General features: G+C 31.9%; 2 protein-coding genes across 2 annotated transcripts; both read left to right on the forward strand.

Moving 5' to 3' along the window:
• Positions 1-2,608: 2,608 nt before the first annotated feature.
• Positions 2,609-7,593, forward strand: LOC137825503 (cucumisin-like). The gene is made up of 10 exons (XM_068631184.1): positions 2,609-2,767; positions 2,890-2,984; positions 3,120-3,211; positions 3,301-3,535; positions 4,249-4,771; positions 4,884-4,987; positions 5,082-5,303; positions 6,359-6,470; positions 6,540-6,753; positions 6,947-7,593. Exons 1-10 carry the CDS (start codon positions 2,684-2,686, stop codon positions 7,474-7,476), a joined length of 2,211 nt encoding a protein of 736 aa, XP_068487285.1. The 5' UTR covers positions 2,609-2,683; the 3' UTR covers positions 7,477-7,593.
• Positions 7,594-8,792: 1,199 nt separating this feature from the next.
• LOC137825400 (uncharacterized) lies at positions 8,793-10,057 on the forward strand. The gene is made up of 3 exons (XM_068631072.1): positions 8,793-9,107; positions 9,391-9,613; positions 9,984-10,057. Exons 1-3 carry the CDS (start codon positions 8,793-8,795, stop codon positions 10,055-10,057), a joined length of 612 nt encoding a protein of 203 aa, XP_068487173.1.
• Positions 10,058-14,382: the final 4,325 nt, after the last annotated feature.

The following is a 14,382-nucleotide window of genomic DNA, read 5'->3' on the forward strand; positions in this document are numbered from 1 at the left end:
AGATATGAAAGTGTAGGTTGAAACTAAGATTATTTAAAAGATGATGTTATGTTTCCTTTATAATTATTTTAAAAAAATTAAAATATTAAAATCAATTTTCACCTAAACCCTAAACCCTACTTAATATGAAAGCGTAAAGTTTAGGGAAAGATTTGAATACGTAGGAAGAATTTGTCTCAGTATGACATAATCTGAACATGTAACCGATTTTTACATGAAATCACAAAAATATCTTTAAGTTAAAAAGGAGTACATATTAAAATACATTTTGGATTTTTTTTTCTGAAACACGTGGAACACGTCACGAAATTTTGTTTGTGAGAACATTTTACTGGTTTTTGAAATTCCTTTTCTATAATAACTTTTTGATTTTTTTTTTTCAAAATGTATTTATTATATTTCATAATTATTTTTTCAAAATGAAATTTTGATTTTCTAATTTTATTATAAAATTTTATTTCCATAGCAAAAATTTTATTCTTGATTTATTTTTTTAATTCCAGATTTTTAATTCCGGATATCAATTTTAAAAATTTCAATATGCAACTGATGCAGTCACATTTTATAAGTTGATTTGGAAGAATTTTCTCATATTTTGTACTCGAAAAAACCGAAAAGAAGAAAAAGTGAGGGAGAATGCATTGAACAGTACAAATTTAGGCATAACACCTAACATGAATTTATCAGAAGAGTCTCATTGTTTCATTTAAAATTAAATTGGAACTAAATTAATAATTTAGAAAATTATGATACTGTATTAAAATAATTCTAAATATAGAAATCAAATTATAAATAACGTTTTTAATAAATTATAACTTTTATTAAGACTTCAAATATATTTAATGAAAGAAATTATGATTTTTTTATCAATCAAAATAAAATTTTAAAATAAATCTAATAAAAAAAACTATTTTAAATTAAATAAAATTATTTATATAAAAGATTATCTTAATTTTAAGAATGGTATATTTATGAGATTTATATTAAAATCTTGCTTTCATTAGCAAGATATTTATTTAAGCAATTTTCATTTCAGATGTTCAAAGACAAAAGTTCTTAAAACATTGAAATGATTTAGTTATCAATTTTATATTAATATTTATAGATACGTAATTTTAAATAAAAGGTCTAATAGTTAATCTATTTTGGAATATTGTTAATTTTTATAAAATTCAATCATTTTTCTTTTTCATGGTTGTAATGATAGATGTAATAAACAGTCAAAGCTGATCATTTCTATCTGACTTTCATTCTTTCTATTCAATGATATATCTTCCCTGGGAAATGAAGTTGTCAGACAATTATTTTATTTAATAATATTTAAATTTGAATAATAAAGATTTAATTTTACAAGTTAATATTTATTTCAAATATATTATTACTTTATTTAAAATAGAAACAATCAATAAATTTTACAGATAAGATTAGCTAACTAAGTTTGAACTTTTTTTTTTTCCAAAAGCAAAAGTACTTGGGCATTTTTTTACACTGTGTAGATTTGTCGTTAAAAAAGATAATTTGTTTAAGAACATGCAAGATTATTCCATTTTTTTTTAACAACTACTACTAGAAGTGATATAGCTTGTCATGAATTATGATCCTTTACCCTATATTTATGATTTCTTACGAGAAATAAAGATTCGTTCAGTGGCCCCATTTTGATATTATACTATAAAAAACATTTTGTATTAAAAATTATGATTGAACATAAATAATATTTTTTTTAGTCCAAAAGATTTTTTTAAAAAGTCACAAAAAGGATGTTTTTAAAAGTTCTAAATAAAGTTATGAAAAAATTTATTAAAGGATCACATCCATGTCATTTTTTATTATTGTAAGTGTAAATTAATTATTTTATATTTGAGCAATTTCGTTTATTTTAATAAAAAGAAAATTGTAAGGGTGAAAATAAAAAATAACCATACCTACCTAACAACAACTAAATAAATTAGTATTTTAATTGTCTTTTTAATTTAAAATATTAATATATTATATTATAATGGGATGTGAAAAATGTTATAAAATTAATGCTTTTACTTTTTGAGATGTAAAATATTTGTTTTATAAAATTAATGTTTTAAACTAACCATTTCTAATTTATTACTTTTTTATTTTTATTTTGTAAAAACTCATTTATTTATTCATTAATTATATTTCTAATTATTTTAAACATTAAAAATATTTATTTTTTAATGCATTCAAAATTAAAATTATTAAAAAAATAATAATTTATTATTTATTTATTTATTTTTAAAATGGTGCTAGATAGGAAAATAAAAAATAAAAGGGTGCTAGATAGGGAAATAAAAACAAAAAGGTGCTAGATAGGGAAATAAATATGTAAATGGTGCTAGATAGGAAATTGAGACCTCGTACAAAATACTGCCATCTCATAACCAACTAATATAATATATATTATCATTTTATATTAAAAATAAATAAATATTTTATCTTTTTAGTGGTGTGAAATGAAGATATTTTGTTTTTTTAGTGGTGTCAAAATTACAAACACTCTAGTGAAATAAATTACAAACCAGTGTTATTGGATTTGTGAAAGTAGCAATGAGCCAAACTGTAGTAGTTCTCTTCTACTATAAATACTCTTTGCTGGAACTTGCTATACTCACACTTAATTTAGCCCCTTCAAATTCTGCTAGGTATTTCATCCATTGGAGTATCAAATATGATCTCTTTAAGGCCATGCCTTCTTTTCATTCTTCTCTGCATTGCCACAGTTAAACATGCACATTCCAACAATGATAGGAAGGCAAATACCTACTTATATCTTAAATCTTGCATCTCCCTCCTTATTTTTGGTATCCATCTACTTTATATTTAGATTTCAATTATTCTTTTAATTTAATTAATATATAATTTTTCTCAACACAGACTTACATTGTCTACATGGGTGATCATCCCAAGGACACAGACCTCACTTCCATACCTTCTCTTCATACCACCATGGCTCAAAAAGTCCTTGGCAGGTTCAACATATATTCTTGTTTATGATAACTCCTGCTTCAAAATATCTTTGTTACTGAATAAAAACTCCACTGTAAATAATGGAATTGAGTTAGATTGATTTTGTTCGTTAACTGTCCAAACCTGCTTGCTTCCAGCGACTTCAAAACAGAAGCTGTACTTCACAGCTACAAAAACTTCAATGCATTCGTCATGAAGTTAACAGAAGAGGAGGCTAAAAGAATGGCAGGTGCTATTCTCATTTCAATGCCTCTGTAATTCATGATTAATATTATGTTCATGAAAGGTAAAACACTGTGTTACTTTGGATTGTAACAGAAATGGAGAACGTTGTCTCTGTTTTCCCAAACGGCAAGAATCGTCTTCACACAACAAGGTCGTGGAACTTCTTAGGGCTTCCGCATAATACTAATAGAGAAACCATAGAGAATGACATAATTGTGGGAGTAATAGACAGTGGTATCTGGCCCGAGTCTGAGAGCTTCAGCGGCAAAGGATTTGGTCCTCCACCAACCAGATGGAAAGGATCATGTCATAACTTCACCTGCAACAAGTAATATCATTTATTTTATAGACTTGTTTTTTTTCTTTTTCTCATTTTCTACTATATTTATCTCTATTTTCTTTATATATCACTTTCTTTCTCTTCTTTTTATTTTCTTCCAACCTCTCTCTCTCTATGAATACCCAGATAAGGTATACTTTAAACATTACTTTTCATTTCTGCAAGTCATATGTTACCGGATAAAAACAAGTTAAAATAGATCTAACTTATTTTTTTTGAAAATTCGATCTAATCTATTAATTGTAATACAATTTTTTAGGTCTGGTTTTAATTATTTGAAAACTTGGGTCCAGCTATTAACCTATTTAGATGTTTATTTTCTGTTTAATTTTTTATAGGTCTAATTTATCTTTTACATGGTTTAATACACTAATAAAAAATAACTAGAGTCAAGTTTGAAATATTTATATAACATCATTTTTCACGACAATGTCATACTCTGACTAGAATATTTCGGGGTAAAGTAATTGGATGCTCACTTTCTAAAAAAGTAATTCTTTATTAAGACTGGTGATGTGTTAGCACCACATACACACATCACCACAAACAAACAGTAAAAACACATTTATTTCATATACCAATAAAATAATTTTTAATCATATTTCTTTTTAAAATTTAAATATTATTATATTATTATAATCTATTGTGAAGTATATGTTTCTACTGTGTATGATGTAAACAAAACAATCTCTATTATGCAGCAAAATAATTGGCGCAAAGTACTTTAATATAGAGCATGAGTTTGCCAAAGATGATATATTATCTCCAAGAGATGGAGAAGGTCATGGATCACATTGTGCATCAACAGTTGCTGGAAACTCGGTTAACTCAGTAAGTGTATTTGGGTTAGCCTCAGGGACTGCCCGTGGAGGAGTTCCATCTGCCCGAATTGCAATGTACAAAGTATGCTGGAAGACAGGAAGTTCTGGCGATGCTGACACCCTTGCAGCCTTTGATGAAGCTATTAGTGATGGAGTAGACGTCATTTCTATTTCAACTGGACTCGGAAATATAGTCCATGTTCCGTATTTTCAAGATTCAAATAATATAGGAAGTTTTCATGCAATGAAGAAGGGGATACTAACCTCAAATTCTGCCAACAATTTGGGTCCAAATCTTTACTCAATGACAAATTATGCACCATGGTTACTTTCTGTAGCTGCTAGCACTTTCGACAGAAAGATTGTCACCAAGGTGAAGTTGGGCAATGGGGCGATTTATGAGGTATCATTTCTGTAAATTCTCCATTATAACTTCAACGGAATTGATCTTAACTTGAAATATTCAAATAAAGGCTTAGTTTTACTGATGAGTGTGAGTATTTATATGTGTGCAGGGGGTCTCAATCAACACATTTGATCTTAAGAGAAAACTTTATCCACTTGTATATGGTGGAGATATACCTAACACTGCTGGTGGACATAACAGCTCCACATCCAGGTATCAGAAAATGAATTCTAAGACAGTCTGTTGTTTTCTTTAAGGAAATCAGAAAAAAATTGGATTTCAATTTGATACGTTATTAATTGGTCAGGTATTGTGAAAAGGACTCTTTGGATAAACATTCAGTGCAGGGAAAGATTGTTCTGTGTGAAAGCATTCAGGGTGCTGAAGATGCAGGGTTTTTATCTGGGGCAGTTGGTGTTATATTTGGAAATAATTACCCTAAAGATTTGCCCGGAGCATACGCGTTGCCTGCTTTGGAGGTTACTCTGTGGGATCTAAGACTCATACATTCTTATTTAACTTCAAACAGGTATGTGTGTTTATACAGGCACCATAATTACGAACTGCACCTCCCAATATTAAGAGAAAAATAGTAATATACATATATATATATATATATATATATATATATTATCCAAAGTGATATATATAAAATATTTGTACTATAATAGTGCATTTTTGTATGTATTTGAATTAAATAACCTTTTAATTTTCTAGATATTATAAATAAATATCTTGATGATTATGTATTAATAGTAAAAATTATAGTTAAGATCAATTTTATGTTGAAAAAAACGGGTAATTTTTCACTAAAATAGAACACTAAGAGAGTTATCCGACATATAATATTGAATACTATAACAAAAGAGAAAGCAGCATAATACTAATAAATAGAACAGAATAATAAAAGAGATAAAGACGAAAAAACACACCAAAAACTAGTTAACGGAGTTCCGCCAATTTAACTTAATCTCCGACACAGCTGAAACAACCCACTTTTACTAATGTGGGAGAAAATATTACAAATTAGAATATTAACAATAAAGGAGGAGAAATTAATTTATAACTCTCAAACTCTCTCGAATAATTCTCACGGATATAAAATTTGGGATTAAGCCAAACATTTTATTTTTATGTATTCATTAAATACTAAGTATAAGTATAGACTAAAAAAAGTTAAAAGGTGTCCATTTCTATCTGAATCAATTTTAAGTATCTTAAAAATTTATTTAATCCTGTGTATCTTTATAAATGAGACTTTTGTGTTCACCTTTATTATTTTCAAAATGCTAATAATAGATTTAATGCTAAATAAAAAAATGATCAAATAATCAAATATCTTAGTTGAAATAACTTGTGGGTTCTTCTTCAATATCACACAAATATATATCTTTTTATTTCTAAATTGGGGTAAAAAATTCACTACATTCAAAGTTTTAGATAATTCAACAAAATAAGTTCATGAGTTATCCACTGGAGTCACTTTAGTTGTTAAAGGTGTAAAATATATGTGATAATGAAAAGTGTGAAATCTAATGATATTAAATTCAACCTTTTCTCATCTATTGTTCTACCAATTACTAGAAATGCAACAGCCACAATATTTAAGAGTGAAGAAGTAAACGATGGACTAATCCCTTCCATAGCTTCATTCTCCTCAAGAGGTCCAAATCCAATCACACCAAATACTTTAAAGGTAACCTTACATATTGTATGCTATATAATCAAGATACCATTTTCAATATTAATTTTACTGATATTGTAGCCTGACATTGCTGCTCCTGGAGTTGAAGTTATAGCTGCATGGTCTCCAATTGACCCAATTTCAAGTGTCAAAGGTGACAAAAGAAAAGTAAAATATAATGTAATCTCAGGCACTTCAATGGCATGCCCTCATGCTACTGCAACAGCTGCATATATCAAATCATTTCACCCCAATTGGTCTCCTGCCATGATCAAGTCTGCATTGATGACCACTGGTAATTAATACTTTGCTAAGTTACTACTACTAATATGTGCTCTCGAGAGTGTGTTTTAAAAAATAAATAAGTTATAATCACCTAGTTCCTCTAAGATAAAAGTGTGCGTATGTAAGCAATTACACATAAAGAGTATGATTTTCTTTATCATTAGTCAGCCAAATTGACCATCTTTTTTTCACTCTATTGATAGCTACTCCAATGAGTCGTACTCTTAATCCTGAAGCTGAATTTGCATATGGAGCTGGGCTTATTAATCCTGTTAAGGCACCAAATCCTGGTCTAGTATATGATATTAATGAAGCAGATTATATAAAGTTTTTGTGTGGTGAAGGGTTTACAGATAAAGAGCTTCGAGTCCTAACTGCAGATCATAGTAGTTGCAAAGGACAAGCGAACAAGAAAGCAGTATTTGAATTAAACCTCCCTTCATTTTCTCTTTATGTAAATGACTCATATTTTAGTAGTCCTTATCGAAGAACAGTTACAAATGTGGGATCTACAACATCTACATATAAAGCCAGAGTAATTGCTCCATCTTTGTTAAATATTCAAGTGAAACCCAATACTCTTTCCTTCACATCTATAGGGCAGAAAAAGTCATTTTATGTCATAATTCAAGGGAGAATTAATGTGGAAATACTCTCTGCTTCTTTGATTTGGGATGATGGAAACCACCAAGTTAGAAGCCCAATTGTAGTGTATGGGGCTGTAGCAAGTTGATCGATTCTAAGTGCGTCAAATAAGATGGAATAATTTGAAATCAAAGTTGAATGATGTTTGTAACTTTATGAAGAAATGAATGCAAATAAGCTCAGTGAGAGGAGCCTTTTTCTTTTATATTGTTGCTCTTGTATGGGTTAGAACTGAGATAACTATTATCTCCATCATAGTTGGTCGGTCTTCTTTTGCCTCTTTGTTTCACTGAACACCTCCCTCCTATTCCTTCGCTATCCTCCCCTCCTTTTGCTAACTCCTAATCCAGAGGTACTCCGACACTCAAGTGAGATCTTAATATTCGGTGTGATTAAGGCGTGATGACGACGTACCTTTTTTCCGAAACTTGTGACTATTTATATGATTTTGGGCCCTGTTTCTGGGCTAAATTAGGATTTTGGATCATAATTGAGAGTGTATTACCTAATGGTTAATCACTGTTTGGTGTAGTTAACCTTCTCTTGGGCTTAATGAATTTAGTCATATTGATCGACACTAACTGGATGCTAAGGCCTCCATTTGTTTTCGACAGGTACAGTTGTCAATAGTATTGTACTTTTATGAAAAATATTGAGAGAACGAAAGGTTGTTATCACAGAAAAATAATGTAAAATTAGAAAGATAAAAGAATAATAAGACACTTCTATATACAGAAGACTAATTGGAAGACTCATCTACTTAACCAACACTCGACCTAACATTGCCTTTTTAGCCAACAACCTCAGCCAATTCATATGTGCTCCTACTACACTCCACCAGCAAGCTGTCTCTCGACTTCTACATTATCTCAAAGGCAATCCTGTTGATGGCATCTATCTACCTCACACTAGTACTCTTCAACTTCGAGGCTTTAGTGACTCTGAATAGGCCACATGTCCTGAAATACGAAAATCGATCACATGATACTCCATCTTCTTAGATGACTTTGTGATGGGAGAAGATGGGATCTTGAGATTTAATAGCAGAATTTGCATACCTGCAAATGAAGAGCTCAAGAGGGTCATAAAAGTCATCTTAGTCTATATCCCGGTATGAATAAGATGTACCAAGATTTGAAGGAGTCCTTTTGGTGGTCAGGCACGAAGAAAGAAATAGCTTAGTATGTTGTTGCATGCTTGACATGTCAGAAAGCAAAGGTAGAGCATCAAAGACCTGGTGGATTGTTGCAGTAGTTGGATATTCCTGAGTGGAAATGGGATAGCATTGTTATGGATTTTGCTACTCATTTTCCTACATCAGTAAGGGGTCATGATGCAGTCTGGGTAATTGTTCATTGATTGACAAAGAGTGCTCACTTTCTTCCAGTTAATTTGAGGATATCTATGGCCAAGTTGGCACAGTTATACATCAGAGAAATTGTAAGATTGTATGAAGTGCCTTCCAGTATTGTTTCGGATAGAGATCCCATGTTTACTTCACGGTTTTGGCAGTCTGAGAGAACGATCCAGTACTTAGAAGATATGTTGAGGATATGTATCTTGGATCATCTAGGAAGTTGGGATGAGATGTTGCATATAATGGAGTTCACTTATAATAATAGTTATCATTCCAATATTCGGATGACACCATATGAAGCTCTGTATGAGCGGAAGTGCATAACTCCTTTATGTTGGTATCAGGATGGTGCAACAATTTTGGTTAGGCCAGAGTTAATTCAATAGATCACTGAGAAGGTGAAACAGATACAAGATAGAATGAAAGCTTCTCAAAGTAGGTAGAAATCCTGTGCATATAAAAGGAGAAAACCTTTGGAGTTTGACACTATAGACCATGTGTTCATGAGAGTGTCACCAACCAAGGGTGTAGGACGAGCTATCAAATCAATGAAGTTATCAAATCTTAAAGAAGATAGGTCCAGTGGCTTATGAGATTGCTCTTCCCCAATTAGAAAACTTGCATAATGTCTTTCATGTATCACAGCTAAGAAAGTATATCTCAGACCCTGGTCACATGTTGGAAGTGGATAATGTGCAAATCAAGGATAACTTGTCTTTTGAAGCAAAACCATATAGGATTGAAGATCAACAGAGTAAACAACTCAGAGGCAAGACCATCAATATGGTGAAGGTGGTGTGGGATGATAGATCTGGTGATTCCACTTGGGAATTAGAAGAAACCATTAGGGAAACCTATCCCTATCTTGGTAAGTCAATTTTTGGGGACGAAAATTTTTCTTGTTGGGGAGAATGTAAGGATCTAGAAAATTACTTTGGAGTAAAAGTGATATATTTTAAATGAATCTTGAATATTTTATTATTAAAATGAAAATGACATATAAATAGAAAATTCAGTTATTCAGGTTTCCTTTCAAAAGAACCACCATCTCTCTAGAAGTTTCCTTTCCTTTTCTCTCCCTTCTCTCTAAGATTCTAACTTCCTTACTCATCAGTTTGACGATCAGAGTCTACCATTAGACTCCTGACAACGAGGACTACAAGACTGCCTGATCAGAATGTCTGATAGAGTAAGTTCATTTTTTACTCTTCTCTTTGAGTTAAATTTTGAACTTGTAGATTTGTCTCGATCTAAGTTTACACATATGACCATTTTTGCTTTAGGATTAGTCTTTGTTAGGTCAGAGTTCTAGTGGTATAGTTAAATTTTAATCAGGACTATGTGGGGGCAGGTTAAGCTACTCTTGAAGCTTTTGGTAGACTTGAGACTTTTAGTGAGCATATGCTCAAGTAAAGGTAAGAAAAATTAGTTTAAATTTTCAATAGAACACTAGACTAGAAGATCTGGATGTGGGGTGACGTGGTCATCAGTAAACTTTTGGTTTGCAGGATTTCTTGTTTTGAATCGATTTGGAAATTGAGTGAAATTGAAGTGTGAAATGGTAGATATAGTAGATGTTGTAGAATGTATATGAGTTTGGAATTAAATGAGTTTATGAAATATTTGATGAGAATTGGTTGTTTGATTTTAAGTGATTTTGATTTAGAAATCACATATATGTGTAGATTGATATACTGGTTCAATGACTTAATGAAAGTGCTTGTATAATTTTGAGCAGGAACTGTTAATGTAAATTGTAGATTTAGAAATTTATCAATTAAATGGAATGTTTGTTTAGAATTTAACAAGTATAACATGTTTATGCAGAATTTTTCTGCATATCTTGCTCAAGCGAGATAATTCTCGCTCAAGCGAGACATGGGATGAAAATTTGGGTGCTCTCAGCTTAATTCTCACTCAAACGAGATTTGGGATGAAAGTTTGGGTGCTCTCGGCTTGATTTTCGCTAGCGAGAAATTCTCGATCAAGCTAGAATCTCTAAAAAAAAAAAAATTCTTTCTTTTAAAAGGATGGTTTATTAAATTCCGTATAGCTTTACTTAGAAATTATTTAAACTTTTATTTCGTGTATATTTAATTGAAAATTTATTTAATTAGACATTTATATGATTAGTAACTTAATTGTTGTGTGTTTTGAAAATTATAAAATTTGGTATGATTTATTTGTTTGATGTTGGATATTTTGAGGTTCAAAATATGAAATTTTGTCAAGACGTAGTATTTTCAGGTAAGAAAATACTGTGTTAAGATTGTTTAGAATGTGCATTGACTAGGGATTCGTATAGAAGGAGATATCCAGACTCTCTTAAGATAATGGAATCATATAGATGAAGTTATTCAGGTGGTGAGAGTCAAATGAGGTTCGTATGAATATGTAAGTTGTTTGAAAGATAACTAACTTGACCTGTTATATGAATTAACCATGTCATAATAGGAGAGATGATATTGAGATTATTTTATGCGCATAGCTGTGTGGATTTCATAGTGATATGGTATGACAGGTGCATATCTCTTAGTCTAAGTCAACGCACGAGTCTTCCGGAAGTAGAGTCAAGTGTGTATGTGTTGAGTTAGTAGAAGTCTGATATATGAAAGATGGATATGATTTTTTAATAGACACTTGATGATTTGAGAAATTGTATGAGACTTGATGAAATATTTTCATTAAATTGAGATTGAAATTTTATAGAAATTTTTATATTGCCAGCTTACCCTGTTCTTTGTTTGTGTTCGCTTTCTTTAATTTGTGATGATCGTGTAATTACACAAGAGCATATGAAGTTGTAGGTTTTTTTTTTTCAGCAAAGAATTAAAAAATTAAAGAGACACTTTAGGGGTGTCCCAACCCTTATACAAACCCATTAAAAATGGGCTATGAAAAGAAAGAAAAAACAAACAAAAGAGAACTTACCCTCTTACAACAACAACTTATAAGAAACCTGACAACAAAACTAACAAAACTATGCAACCCCACAACCTTAAAATCATACAGCAACATAAAAAGCACACCCCTAAAGCCACTATTACAACCTGACATTACAACTGTTGCACAAACCAGATTTGGTTTCCAAAAATCCAACATCTAACATCTAATGCCATCCCAATTATCTAGCTCCTTTAGCAGGACACCACACACATGAGACATCAATTAGAATTGATAACAACTTATTCTCCCTATGCCCCAGCTTCCATCAACAATCTTCTCGCTTCCACTCCTCATGCTACTCTAATATCTTATGATATTAGTTGTTGTCCTCCCTTTTACCTGCATCAAAAGAAAACACCTTCCCGATAACGTATGCATTGAAAAACATTTTCAACCCGTTGGTCTCAGACAATTTAATTTAAAATATCCCTATGCTACAAACGTCCCTACTAGCAAAATTGGTAAAGATAGAAGACATTCACTTTTCATTCACCACAACGTGATAGTAATATCTGATGTTATTTAGCTAATGTCCTTCCAATTTTCCTGCACCAAAGAGAAACAAACACCTACCCCTCCTCACCAAAAACTTAGATAATCAAAACAAATCAATCCCTTGGATCTTAAACAATTAAAATTCTAATTGTTGCAGCAACCAATCAACAGGCGTGAAATTGAAAAAGGTAGAAACATTATCTAGATACCACATTTGAACTATGCTGGCATTTAAATTGAAAGTTTCAGATATGATTTTCAGTTTTACCATTGAAGCAGTTGTAAGGTCCTACAAATTCCATTGCAGCAAGACATACATTGTCCAACAGAACACATTATCCAAATCTTCCAAAAATAACCAATACCTATCATAACACCTATTTGAAAAACACCAATACTAGCAGCAAAGGTACCAAGCGTGAGACACCAAGAATTTCCTTGATTTCCTCTAGCTCCATAAGGATTTTGAGCATCACCATCTTCAAATAAAAACCTCTTCGGCCCACCATCTTTTCACTCTACATTCCTCTTTTAAAATATTAACACATTGCTCCCCATCAGCTGTACCTGCACCAATAGCTCAACCTTTCCACCTCTCAAACTAACTCAAAGAAGCAAAAACTACCACATTACCTTGCTCTTAAGAAAATTATGCCTTATTTATAACAGCACCCAACCAATCATGCAGAATATAAAGAGGGTTAAGATGGTTCCTGTGATATACATGCATCAACATATGAGAAAAAACATTTATTCCCTTACCTAGTTACCATATTAACACAGGTTAATGGTGATAAGATCCAATCAGAGAAGGAAAAGATAACTTTCTTTTCTTTGTGTTTCATCCATATCCAAGATTGTACTTGTGCCATGGTAAAAATCTCCTCTGCATCTATCTTAGCTTGGTTAAAGATAACCTTTTTTCTATGCTTCCATATACTCCATACTATTGAGACCCAAAGACTTTTCCATAACCTGTTGCCTTCTTTGTTAAAGCACATACAAGAGAATTGTTCAAAATGATAAATCAATTCATTATGGTTCACTGAACTGATTCCCAACCAACTAAAGCACATGTTCCAAACTTTACTTGAGACCTTACATGAGAGGAGGATGTGTGCAATGGTCTCCTCTTCACTTCCACATGAAGCGCATAAAGTATCACCTAATGACACTCCCCTTTTGTGCAGATTCTGTTTTGTCACTATCCTATTCAAAAAGACCCTCCACACGTAAAACATGGCTGAGGGCGTAACCTTTAAATTCCATAGATAACCAAATACTGATACTCCCCCAAACCCTTGGTTAACTAGCTTATTATAAGCATATTTTACTGAAAAGGTAAAAGATGGAGGATCGTTCCAAGTCCTTGAATCCTCTTTGTCAGGTTGTAGTGACACATGTGATATTATTGACAGGAACTCCTCTACAAAAGTCTTTTCCCATTCAAACCAATCTCTTCTCCAACTGAAATTCCACTCCCACCCATCTGCGTTCCAACTGCCAAAATTATCAATAGGTTTGTCTTTAAGCTCAGAGTTATTGTATATTCTTTCGTATTTTACTCTGAGTTGCCCAATGTTTAGCCACTCGTCTTCCCAGAATTTAACCTTCTCCCCTGATCCAACTTCCCAAGCCATATTCTGATTAAACCAATTAACACCTTGGTCTGAAAAACTAACTTTGAATAAATCTAACCACCATCTAGATGTAAACTTGTTTTGTTTCGGTACGTATGAGTTTGACAACCGTCTCAAACCATACTTAGATTCTAAGATCTCCTTCCAAAGACCATATTCAGAGGAACCCAGTTTCCATAGCCATTTTGCCAAGAGTGCCTTATTGAACAACTCGATACTCCTAACCAAGACCTCCCTCCTCTTTCGCTTTACAGATATTATCCCAACTAATCCAAGCAATTTTCCTCCCTTCTGATCCCCACCCCCACAGGAACTTTCTCTGTAATTTAGTAATCTCCTTACACACTCCAATTGGTGCTCTAAAAAAGGATAGGTAAAATAGTGGTATAACGTTGATAACAGATTTTATAAGGCACACTCTTCCTACGAATGACAAGTTCCTCCTCTTCCATACTGACTATCTCTTCCTTATCTTCGATACCACAGGCTCCCAAAAAGAACACCTAGATGGATTACCTCCTATAGTTAAACCTAAGTATGAGAAAGGTATCTCCAT

This window comes from Phaseolus vulgaris, chromosome 8 (genome assembly GCF_000499845.2).
Source record: "Phaseolus vulgaris cultivar G19833 chromosome 8, P. vulgaris v2.0, whole genome shotgun sequence".
NCBI classification, from domain to species: Eukaryota; Viridiplantae; Streptophyta; class Magnoliopsida; order Fabales; family Fabaceae; genus Phaseolus; species Phaseolus vulgaris.

Excerpts from the sequence above, each read along its gene's own strand:
- LOC137825503 (XM_068631184.1), top strand. The coding sequence starts at position 2,684 with ATGATCTCTTTAAGGCCATGCCTTCTTTTCATTCTTCTCTGCATTGCC. Across the intron at positions 3,212-3,300 it reads GGAGGCTAAAAGAATGGCAG|AAATGGAGAACGTTGTCTCT; the intron begins GTGCTATTCTCA and ends GGATTGTAACAG. Across the intron at positions 6,754-6,946 it reads GTCTGCATTGATGACCACTG|CTACTCCAATGAGTCGTACT; the intron begins GTAATTAATACT and ends CTCTATTGATAG.
- LOC137825400 (XM_068631072.1), top strand. The coding sequence starts at position 8,793 with ATGGCCAAGTTGGCACAGTTATACATCAGAGAAATTGTAAGATTGTAT. Across the intron at positions 9,108-9,390 it reads AGGATGGTGCAACAATTTTG|CTAAGAAAGTATATCTCAGA; the intron begins GTTAGGCCAGAG and ends CATGTATCACAG. Across the intron at positions 9,614-9,983 it reads GGAAACCTATCCCTATCTTG|ATTTGTCTCGATCTAAGTTT; the intron begins GTAAGTCAATTT and ends TTGAACTTGTAG.